At 43.2% G+C, this 12,177-nt stretch overlaps 1 protein-coding gene across 1 annotated transcript; it reads right to left on the bottom strand.

Annotated features, from left to right (window-relative positions):
- Positions 1 to 3,089: 3,089 nt before the first annotated feature.
- On the bottom strand, positions 3,090 to 7,819 carry LOC112259343. The gene is made up of 8 exons (XM_024434054.1): positions 7,545 to 7,819; positions 6,260 to 6,661; positions 5,396 to 5,776; positions 4,948 to 5,113; positions 4,150 to 4,378; positions 3,877 to 4,003; positions 3,537 to 3,615; positions 3,090 to 3,404 (listed from the first exon to the last, which is right to left on the bottom strand). Exons 2-8 carry the CDS (start codon positions 6,613 to 6,615, stop codon positions 3,246 to 3,248), a joined length of 1,497 nt encoding a protein of 498 aa, XP_024289822.1. The 5' UTR covers positions 6,616 to 6,661; positions 7,545 to 7,819; the 3' UTR covers positions 3,090 to 3,245.
- Positions 7,820 to 12,177: the final 4,358 nt, after the last annotated feature.

Below are 12,177 nucleotides of genomic sequence, written 5' to 3'. Positions count from 1 at the left end.
ACGCCCTGACCATACTAAAACAAAGACATAAAAAAAAGAACTAAGGTCAGAACGTGACACATTCTGACATTTATTTAATCACTATTTATGATCATAATGCAAACGACCAAATAAATTCCAGACTACCACAGTATGTAGCACAAAACAATCACTTGCACTATGGACTGACAGATGTATTTATTACCTATTTATACACATTGAATTTATGAATATATGTGTAATGTCTGTGTTTCTATATTACACATTTTAAGAATCACTAATCTTTTACCAGGCAGGTAAGAACTGAAGTCTTAATGTTGTATTTAGTTATTCAAATTGAGAATTGAAGTTTGCTGAAGTGTTTCTATGCATGGTGTCAACATATGTTTATACTCTACATGGCCTAAAGTATGTGGTAATGTTAGCTATTCTAGTAATTGGCTTTGATTTGGGCCAAGAGCATTTTCTTAGTGATTCTTTCAGAAGCTAGGGCGATAGGGAAAGGGACCTGCGGGGTTATTTTAAAGATCATTGCATTAAATCCATCAAGCCCTGCTTAATAGGTTTATTCTCTAAAGGAACTTGTCTTTATATAGGAATTTACAATCAACATGCAGGATTTCTTCCTTAAATGTAATATTACCAAGACATACATTTCTACTAGAATTAATGAAAATAACATGTTAGCTATTCTAGTATCACTTTGCAGTCCCCCACCTGCAAACAGCCGACAATATAGTTTAAGTAATTAGGAGCGGAGAATGGCCAATTCATTAAGCATTTGAATGTTTTTCTTTGCTGATGTGAATACACCATATGATCAAAAGTCTGTGGACACCTGTTTGTCAAATATCTTATTCCAAAATCATGGGAATTAATATGGAGTTGGTCCCCCTTTGCTGCTATAACAACCTCCAGTCTTCTGGGAAGGCATTCCTCTAGATGTTGGAATATTGCTGCAGGGACTTGCTTCCATTCAGCCACTAGAGCATTAGTGAGGTCAGGCACGTTGGGCGATTAGGCCTGGCTTGCAGTCAGTGTTCCAATTAATCCCAAAGGTGTTCAATGGGGTTGAGGTCAGGGCTCTGCACAGGCCAGTCAAGTTCTTCCACACTGATCTCGACAAACCACCCGAGGACAGACAATTGTTACGCGCAACAGCACTCAGCGGTCCCATTCTGTGAGTTTGTGTGGCCTACTACTTCGCAGCTGACTTCGCAAACTGACTTTGTGGAAAGGTGGCATCCTATGACGGTGCCACGTTGAAAGTCACTGAGATCTTCAGTAGGGGCCATTCTACTGCCAATGTTTGTCTATGGAGATTGCATGGCAGTGTGCTCGAGTTTATACACCTGTCAGCAATGGGTGTGGCCGAAATAGCCGAATCCACTCATTTGAAGAGATGTCCACATACCTTTGGTCATGTAGTGTATGTTCTGTAAATAAAAGTTCTTAAATTGTTATTACTACTTTGTTGAGTTATTTGAGATGAGTTAACATTTATTTTAAATACCACACAATATAGTATTTTAGATTATTCAAAATTAATTATTTGAAAAAATCACATTATGTAACTCAGTTTTTCATAATCTAAAGTCAAGGCCACTGGCCCTCAAACTAAGTATACTTAGTAGTCCTTTAAAAGTGATTATTACTTGACTTTGGGCATCTCAGGTTAAAGTATATTCACAGTGCTAGTAATTCAATTTGGTAGTCACCAGGTGAAGCTGGTTGAGAGAATGCCAAGAGTGTGCAAAGCTGTCATCAAGGCAAAGGGTGGCAACGTTGAAGATTCTCAAGTATAAAATATATTTTGATTAGTTTAACACTTTTTTGGTTACTACATGATTCCATATGTGTTATTTATAGTTCTGATGTCTTCACTATTATTCTACGATGTAGAAAATAGTTCAAATAAAGAAAAACCCTGGAATGAGTAGGTGTGTCCAAACTTTTGACTGGTACTGTATATACAGTATATATTTGTATATAAACTCAGCAAAAAAAGAAACCTCCCTTTTTCAGGACCATGTCTTTCAAAGATAATTAATAAAAATCCAAATAACTTCACAGATATTCATTGTAGAGTGTTTAAACACTGTTTCCGAAGCTTGTTCAATGAACCATAAACAATTAATGAACATGCACCTGTGGAACGGTCGTTAAGAAACTAACAGATTACAGACGGTAGCCAATTAAGGTCACAGTTATGAAAACTTAGGACACTAACGAGGCCTTTCTACTGACTCTGAAAAACACCAAAAGAAAGATGCCCAGGGTCCCTGCTCATCTGCGTGAACGTGGCTTAGGCATGCTGCAAGGAGGCATGAGGACTGCAGATGTGGCCAGGGCAATAAATTGCAATGTCCATACTGTGAGACGCCTAAGACAGCGCTACAGGGAGACAGGACGGACAGCTGATCATCCTCGCAGTGGCAGACCACGTGTAAAAACACCTGCACAGGATCGGTATATCCGAACCTCACACCTGTGGGACAGGTACAGGATGGCAACAACAACTGCCTGAGTTACACCATGAACGCACAATCCCTCAATCAGTGTTGAGACTGTTCGCAATAAGCTGAGAGAGGCTGGACTGAGGGCTTGTAGGCCTGTTGTAAGGCAGGTCCTCACCAGACATCACCAGCAACAACTTCGCCTATGGGCACAAACCCACCGTCGCTGGACCAGACAGGACTGGCAAAAAGTGCTCTTCACTGACGAGTCGCAGTTTGTCTCACCAGGGTTGATGGTCGGTTTCGCATTTATCGTCGAAGGAATGAGCGTTACACCGAGGCCTGTACTCTGGAGTGGGATCGATTTGGAGGTGGAGGGTCCGTCATGGTCTGGGGCGGTGTGTCACAGCGTCATCGGACAGAGATTTTTGTCATTGCAGGCAATCTCAATATTGTGCATTACAGGGAAGACATCCTCCTCCCTCAAGTGGTACCCTTCCTGCAGGCTCATCCTGACAAGACCCTCCAGCATGACAATGCGTGATTTCCACTTTGTTCAAGGACACATTATTCCATTTCTGTTAGTCACATGTCTGTGGAACTTGTTCAGTTTATGTCTCAGTTGTTGAATCTTGTTATGTTCATACAAATATTTACACATGTTAATTTTGCTGAAAATAAACACAGTTGACAGTGAGAGGACGTTTATTTTTTTGCTGAGTTTATATATCCTCAATCTCTGATCACATTTTGCAGACAGTCCTCCACCCCTCTGTTCAAGTTATCCCTCTCTCCTCTTAGTGTTGTTGGTCATTCTCTCTCTCTAGGCACCATTCCTGGGGCCACGTTGAACAACAGGCTGAGTTTACAGAGCTTTTCATTAGATGAAAGAGACTCCTCCCACAGGCGCTGGTTGGTCTCCCTCAGAATCGTCACTTCCCCCATCAGGGCTATCCTGTCCTGCTTCTCCTGACCGTCACAGAGAGAGACAAAGAGAGAGAGAGGTCATTGGGGTTATTTAAAAAGAGATGCTGAGGTGGTCAACACATGGATTTAATGATGACAGATGGGGGTTGTGTATCTGAGATAGAAATGTCTCACCTTTTCCAGGTTGCTCTCCAAGTGTCTCAGCAGCACCTCCAGGTCGTGAAGTCTATCAGACAGATCACTGGTCACTTCGCTTTAGAGAAGCAAAACATCTTGTTAATACAGAATAACTTCAACACAAGCTTCATGGGGGAAAAGATTATGTGCTGAAGGTGAATTAAAATATACAACTCCATAATGGCACACTCCATACTATTCCCATGTGCCTTTGAGAATTAATAGCCAGATCTTACAGGACCCACAGTTTCATTAAGTCAGAGTAGAGCCATTATGTGTGTATATCCGCAAAGTAAAGGGAATGGAACCATAGGGAGAGAGAATGTGTGTACAGTACCTTCTTATTACAGGCTGGAAATTGTAGTCCTGAGGAGGGTAGTAATTGGGTGGGCAAGCCGTGGGTCCACCCTTTGATCCATGCTTCATGGACTTACTGGGGGGAATGGGCTCCACTGTCCTCTGTGCTACAAACATGAAACATAAATGCACCATACACTGATGTCACAAATCCCTGCATATTCTCATTTAGTCTTAAATGCCATGCATCTCACAAGCATTCATAGGCAAGTTCAGGCACATGGACATGCTTCTTGCACACATACTCTCCTACCCTCATAGGCCTTGGCAGTGTTGACCAGGTTGCTCCACTTCAGGCTCCCTGCAGGGTCCGGTAGGGGGATGTGCCCAGAGTCCCAGCCCTCTGTCAGGGACAGCTCAGAGGCAGACAGGTCCTCCAGCCCTGCCAACTCTGAGCAGTCAGACACTGGGGAACAGGCCAGACTGTAGTCCATGGGACCACTGCCTAGACTGATCTCTGTAGAGAGGCTATGACAGGAGTACTAGGGAACAGAAGCAAAATGAGCTGTGGTCAGTTAAATGTGTACATGGACATAATCTTGAACTTTAAAGGTTCAATGCAGCTGTTCTTAATATCAAATAATTTCTGGGTAACAATTAAGGACCTTACTGGGATTGTTTTCAATTAAAATTGTCAAAATAAAATGAAAATAGCTTCTTAGCAAAGAGCAATTTCTCAAGCAAGCAAGGACTGTCTGGGAGTGGTCTGAGTGTTAATGGAAAAACTGAAAACGACCTGTTATTGGCAGAGAGGTTTGGAACTCTCTTTCTTATTGGTCACTTATGATGTCACCAGGCAGGCCAAAACGCCTTCCCACAAGACAGACTGAAATTTCAATTTCAAGCGGTCTTTTCAAACAGTTCTTACACTAAAAGGGCATTATCATCATTTTCACAATTTCACAGTATTATTCCAACCTCATAGTGTGGAAATATATATAAAACACAGGAAAATCACATCTGTAAGGTTCGTACTCATATTGAATTTGAGTATGTTAGAACAATATTCAACACTTGTGCCTCTATGATGTGTGTTGAGGTCTTAACTCACTGCATCCCTCCCTGATTCCTCTGATGTGTTGTCCATTATGATGAGCCTCCTCAGTTCCTCCTCTAGATTTGTTGTCTTGCGGGTCTGTCGCGGAGAGGGAGGTCCCCGCAGCGAGGCCAGGACACGTGGCTGACCAAACACATTCTGGGACGTCATGTCCACCTGTCTGATTACAGAGTGGTACCGCACAGTTACTCAGTAATTAATCATCTCAACACACTGCAAATCCTGTTTGGATCAACTCAATAGACATTTTCTTGGAACCTTCCTTTGTCAACTCAGATCACATAGCCTTTTCTCTATACATTATAGAAGTAGAATCAAATTACAAATCAATGAATTACACATTAATGAAGTAAGTACTTGATACATGCACTATAGAACTGCAATAACTGAAATAATATAGAATAACGTTCTCTCACTCTCTCTCTCTTACGCTCAAACTAACCTCTTGATGCTGTTACTGTGAGAGCTGTTGTTGGTCTTGATGGTGTTGCTGTCTATGTTGGTGTTGTCCTTGTGCTGCCAGGTTGTGAGTCTCCTATAGACAGGAAGAGTGGGACTGAGGCTTGGCTGGTAGACCGGCTTGGGACGAAGGCTTGGTTGGTAGAGAAGCTTGGGGCTTAGGCTTCGCTGGTGCTGCTGCTGGTTTGGTCTGGGCTGCTGCTGGTGCTGGAAAGGCTGACTCTGGTGCTGGTCCTGGCTCTGGTGCTGGCTCTGCTGTCGGCCAGACTGGTTAGGGTCCGAGGGGCGAGATCTGATAGTGGCTCTGAGCATGCGAGGTTTGTCCACTGTGGTAGTCTTAAATCCCTGAGTGCTGCTGTAGACACTGCAGGCAAAACAAATACACACATCTCAGAACCACGGGTACAGCACAAACATAGACAGACACAGCAGTACAAACAAACACACCAAAGAAATGCACACACAGTGCAGATGTGCAAACTCGCACATGGGACACATAGAGAAATGTCGACATTATTGAGACTTATCCAAGCATTAATCCAATCACTTATTGCTAACCCGATGCCGCACCCAGTGTGTTTGTATGTTACAGTTATGTGTCACACGAAGGTTGTGGTCCCCCCATGTGGGACTCTGCAGCTCTCAGCTGACCCGGAATCATTACACACATCAATCTATACCAGGGTCCCTCCCACTATGGTCTCTGTCTCACTATGCCTGTCTCTCACCTGTGTGTCCCTTTCCACCCTCCCTTTTTGCCCCCCTTCCTGTCTCTCACTCCCGCCAGGTGTCTTACCCACCAAGGTGTCCCTCCCTCACTTCCTTACTCCCCCTGTCTGTTACTCACCTGGGTCTGAAGACAGCCAGGGCTCTGTGGGGCAGGGGCAGGGTGTGGGCATGGTAGCCCTGGCACTGGTTGAGGGAGACAGGCCTGGCAGAAGAGGATGCCCCCCCTCTTCTCTCAGTGCTGGGGCTGGACATCTGCGGAGGGGGGCTGTATGTGCCCCAGCCATGCAGGGACCTCTGGGGGGCCCTGGGACAGGCATAGTGTGACTTGGCCTCCTGAGGTTGTTTAGTGTCATTTGGGGAGTACAGATCTGGTGTGTCAAAGTCCCTGCCACTGAAGAGGATGTCCAGCCCAACCCCCTGGTGAACCCCCCTCTCACCAAACCAGCCCTTGTGGGCAGTGATACAGGAGGCCATGGCAGAGAGAGTGTCACTGCTGGGGGGGGGGGCACAGCAACTCCACCTGAGAAATAGAGTGTGTTGGACAGAGGTGATGGTTGGTATGTTCAATGGCAGCTATGGGAGAATGTATGACCAGACTGGCTTGAAAATGTACAACTGAGAATTAGGGGGAGAGAAATTAGTAAGCATGTGTGGTAGTACTAGGCACCCTTGTTCAGCCCTAACACGAGCAAAACTCGTTGCCTGGTTTAACTGAGCTAAGGCTTCACTATATGAGAGGAGGGACTGTCCAGAGCCAGGCTAGGAGAAGCACGGGCTATATGCTCTGGCACTGAGGAATAGAGGGCTGATTGTTAATGTGAGTGTGGTCAATGTTCTCCTTGTTAACACATAGCTGCATTGTGCTGCACTGGGATTCGGAGCTCTGGGTTGCTCTGAATAGCACAGATTGAAGAAATTAATGTTGAAGGAATTTATTCATGAAATGTCATCAATTGCTTTTTTCTGCAAGACCTTATTCCATTAATATCAATCAATTTTAACATCCCGACCATAATGCATGTATCAACCAAATCAGTGACCATTCTTCTGGTCATCTTTAGAGAACAGGTTGTAAAACGTTATTGTTGCAAAAGTGTCTTGGCTAACCCCCACAGGTTAGTGCCTACAGGCCTAATGCCAGCACATAACAACTACAGCAGGCTATCTATCTGTGGTCAAGACCATCAGAAAAATTTCCAAAAGCATCCATCAATCATGACCACTCACAAAACAGCTGGATAACTCTTGTCAATAAGTCATTAGACTATGTTATCAGTCATCACTGACGTTCTGTTGTGGACAGCAGACACAATAATACAATTTCTTAGCCATCATCTGCATATGCTAAATCACATTCCAGAGAAATCAGGGAATAACTTGTAGAGGAAAAACAGAATACTTACCTCTCTTCAGTGTCAATGAGCCAGTTCACATATCCCAAATGAACAGTGCTCAGTGCTCTAAGCCTCTGTCCACTGTGTGTGTGTGTGTGTCACACAAGCTCCCATAGAATTTCATATTTTTCCTGACAAATTAGCAGCTATGTTTAATACCCTACTCTTTCTAGCAACCTACTAGTTTTTCAAGAATTTTATGGAATTGTCCAACTTTAATCCATTTGTGATTGCATGTGGCCGTTCCTGCATGTGGGCATTCCTACATCTTCCTACAATGCCCCCTCTCGAGCATCCCATTGGTTTCTGCATGAACGTCCTCCCCCTCGAGCATCCCACTGGTTCCTGCATGAACACCCCCCCTCGAGCATGCCATCTTTATGCTTGTGCGACACTTTTGATATTCTGGATTTCCACTGATTGTCTATGAGATAAACATTTTGGTCAAGTTTAATAAAAGTATTATCTGACTTTTTAGGGGTGAAGTACACTGTCTATCGGTGTGCTAGCTAGCTACCAATCCTGCCTGCTAGCTAACTAGCACACAGTGTCCTTCGCTCCTGCTTGCTGAACACCTGCCCTCGCTGTTGTTAACAGAACAGCAGGAAAACAGTGCCCAACAAGCAGGGGCAAAGGACACCGTCTACCGGTGTCCTAGCTATCCTTAGCTAAATACCTATCCTGCCTCCTGTGAACCAGAGTCCTAGCTAGCTAACAAACTAACTAGCACCCTGTGTCCTCTAATTCTTGCCCTCACTGTCGTTAGAAGGACACGGTCTACCCGTGGTCCTGGCTAGCAGGCTACCGTTGTTGCCTCCGCCTCTTCTGTGGGGTTTATTGACAGTTGGCATTCAATGTTATGGTGCATTACCGCCATGTGAGAACTCCTTCAAGACTATTGGAAAAGCATGCCAGGTGAAGCTGGTTTAGAGAATGTCAAGAGCGTGCAAAGCTGTCATTAAGGCAAAGGGTGGCAACTTTGAAGAATCTCATGTGTAAAATATATTTTGATTTGTTTAAACACTTTTTTGGTTACTACATGATTCCATATGTGTTATTTCATAGTTTTGATGTTTTCACTATTATTATACAACATAGAAAATAGTACAAATAAAGAAAAACCCTGTAATGAGTTGCTGTGTCCAAACTTTTGATTGGTACTGTACTGGTACTGAGACTTTTGACTGGTACTGAAAAAAAACATTTATTCAATTTTATAATAAGGCTGTAACGTAACAAAATGTGAAAAAATTCAAGGGGTCTGAATACTTTTCGAATGCATATATATATGCATTCGAAAAGTATTCAGACCCCTTGAATTTTTTCACATTTTGTTACGTTACAGCCTTATTATAAAATTGAATAAATGGTTTTTTTCTTCTTATCTACACAAAATACCCCATAATGACAAAGGAAAAATATTTTTTTTTATTGGAGAAAAAAACAGAAATATTAAATATGCATGAGTATTCAAAACCTTTACTCCGTACTTTGATGTAGAACCTTTGGCAGCGATTACAGCCTTGAGTCTTCTTGGGTATGACGAATGGCACACCGACCGCAAGGCACTACAGAGGGTAGTGCGTACGGCCCAGTACATCACTGGGGCAAAGCTTCCTGCCATCCAGGACCTCTATATCAGGTGGTGTCAGAGGAAGGCCCTAGAAATTGTCAAAGACTCCAGCCACCCTAGTCATAGACTGTTCTCTCTGCTACTGCACTGCAAGCGGTACCGGAGCGCATAGTCAAGGTCCAAAAGGCTTCTTAAAAAATTATTTGGGACTGGGGGGCAGTATTGAGTAGCTTGTATGAATAAGGTGCCCAGAGTAAACTGCCTGCTACTCAGACCCAGAAGCTCGAATTTGCATATAATTAGTAGATTTGTATAGAAAACAAGCTGAAGTCTAAAACTGTTTGAATGAAGTATGTGAGCATAACAGAACTCATATGGCAGGCAAAAACCTGAGAAAAAAAATCCAACCAGGAAGTGGGAAATCTGAGGTTTGTAGTTTTTCAAGTAATTTCCCATCCAATATACAGTGTCTATAGGGTCATATTGCACTTCCTAAGGCTTCCACTAGATGTCAACAGTCTTTAGAACCTTGTTTCAGGCTTCTACTATGAAGGGGAAGCGAATAAGAGCCGTTTGAACCAGGGATCTGGCAGAAAGCCATGAGCTAAGTCGCGCTTGCGGCCGTGAGAGAGAGCTGCGTTCCCTTTCATTTCTAAAGACGAAGAAATTTTCCGGTTGGAATATTATTGCAGATTTATGATAAAAACATCCTGAAGATTGATTATATACATCGTTTGACATGTTTCTACGAACTGTAATGGAACGGTTTTGACTTTTCGTCTGGACTAAGTCCCTGCGCCATGTGAATTTGGATTTGTGAACTAAACGCGCAAACAAAAAGGAGGTATTTGAACATAAATGATGGACTTTATCGAACAAAACAAACATTTATTTTGGAACTAGGATTCCTGGGAGTGCATTCCGATGAATATCATCAAAGGTAAGTGAATATTTATAATGCTATTTCTGAGTTTTGTGACACCGCTCCTTGGTTGAAAAATGGCTGTATGTTTTTCTGTGGTTAGGCGCTGACCTAACATAATTGCATGGTGTGCTTTTAACATAAAGTTTTTTTGAAATCTGACACAGCGGTTGCATTAAGGAGAAGTTTATCTATAATCGTATGTATAACACTTGTATCTTAGATCAATGTTTATGATGAGTATTTCTGTAATTTGATGTGGCTCTCTGCACTTTCACCGGATGTTTGTTTGAGACAATGCATATCTGAACATAACGCACCAATTCCAAATTAGGTTTTTGGACATAAAGATTAACTTTATCGAACAAAACACACATTTATTGTCTTACATGGACTCCTGGGAGTGCCATCCGGTGAAGATCATCAAAGGTTAGTGATTCATTTTAAAGCTATTTCTGTCTTTGTGACACCTCTCCTTCTTTGGAAAATGGCTGTATGGTTTTCAGTGGCTAGGCGCTGACCTAAAATAATCGCAAGGTGTGCTTTCGCTGTAAAGCCTTTTTGAAATCAGACAATGTGACTGGATTAACAAGAAGTTTATCTTTAAAATGGTGTATAATACTTGTATGTTTGAGGAGTTTTAATTATGAGATTTCTGTTGTTTGAATTTGCCGCCCTGCAATTTCACTGGCTGTTGGCGAGGTCCCACATATCCCAGAGAAGTTAACAGCTTCCTACCCCCAAGCCACAAGACTCCTGAACAGCTAATCAAAGGGCTACCCAGACACCTCTTTCACTCTGCTGCTTCTCTCGGTTTATAATCTATGCATAGTCACTTTAGCTCTACCTACATGTACATATTACCTCAACTAACTGGTGCCCCCCCCACATTGACTCTGTACCGGTACCCACTGTATATAGCCTCACTATTGTTATTTTACTGCAGCTGCTAAATTATTATTAGTTACTTTTATTTTCTATTTTATAGTTAACTTTTTTTTTTAAAGCATTGTTGGTTAAGGGCTTGTAAGTAAGCATTTCACTGTTAGGTCTACACACCTGTTGTAATCGGTGCATGTGACAAATAACATCTTATTTGATATGTTTGATCAAGTTTAAGTCCGGGCCACTTAAATACAGTCAGAGAATTGTCCTGAAGCCACTCCTGCGTTGTCTTGGCTGTGTGCTTATGGTTGTTGTCCTGTTGGAAGGTGAACCTTCACCCCAGTCTGAGGTCCTGAGCGCTCTGGAGCAGGTTTTCATCAAGGATCTGTCTGTACTTTGCTCTGTTCATCTTTCCCTCGATCATGACTAGTCTCCCTGTCCCTGCTGCTGAAAAACATCCCCACAGCATGATGCTGCCACCACCATGTTTCACCATAGGAATGGTGCCAGGTTTCCTCCAGACATGAAGCTTGGCATTCAGGCCAAAGAGTTCAATCTTGGTTTCATCAGACCAGAGAACCATGTTTCTCATGGTCTGAGAGTCCTTTAGATGCCTTTTGGCAAACTCCAAGTGGTCTGTCATGTGCATTTTACTGAGGAGTGGCTTCTGTCTGGCCACCCTACCATAAAGGCCTGATTGGTGGAGTGCTGCAGAGATGAGAACCTTCCAGAAGGACAACCCCATCTCCACTGAGGAACTCTGGAGCTCTGCCAGAGTGACCATTGGGTTCTTGGTCACCTCCCTGACCAAGGCCATTCTCCCCTGATTGCTCAGTTTGGCCAGGTGGCCAGCTCTAGGAAGAGTCTTGGTGTTCCAAATTTTTTCAGTTTAAGAATGATGGAGGCCACTGTGTTGTTGGGAACCGTCAATGCCGCAGACATGTTTTGGTACACTCAACACAATCCTGTCTCTGAGCTCTACGGACAATTCCTTCGACCTCATAGCTTGGTTTTTGCTCTGACATGCACTGTCAACTGTGGGTTCTTATATAGACAGGTGTGTGCCTTTCCAAATCACGTACAATCAATTGATTGTACCACAGGTAGACTCCAATTAAGTTGTAGAAACATCTCAAGGATGATCAATGGAAACAGGATGCACCTAAGCTCAATTGAGTCTCAAAGGGTCTGAATACTGAATAAGCCGAAGGACACCATCCCGACCGTGAAGCACGGGGGTGGCAGCATCATGTTGTGGGGGT

The sequence above is a fragment of the Oncorhynchus tshawytscha genome, linkage group LG09 (genome assembly GCF_018296145.1).
Source record: "Oncorhynchus tshawytscha isolate Ot180627B linkage group LG09, Otsh_v2.0, whole genome shotgun sequence".
In the NCBI taxonomy this organism is placed as follows: Eukaryota; Metazoa; Chordata; class Actinopteri; order Salmoniformes; family Salmonidae; genus Oncorhynchus; species Oncorhynchus tshawytscha.
The sequence above is the reverse complement of the archived record's forward strand: the minus strand, read 5'-3'. Positions and strand labels throughout refer to the sequence as shown.

What these genes read in the sequence shown, in the direction of transcription:
- LOC112259343 (XM_024434054.1), bottom strand. Translation starts at nt 6,615, where the DNA reads ATGGCCTCCTGTATCACTGCCCACAAGGGCTGGTTTGGTGAGAGGGGG. An exon ending in CACAGTAACAGCATCAAGAG is followed by an intron (nt 5,114 to 5,395) that starts GTTAGTTTGAGC and finishes CTCTGTAATCAG; the next exon opens with ACAGGTGGACATGACGTCCC. An exon ending in TTCCAGCCTGTAATAAGAAG is followed by an intron (nt 3,616 to 3,876) that starts GTACTGTACACA and finishes GCTTCTCTAAAG; the next exon opens with CGAAGTGACCAGTGATCTGT.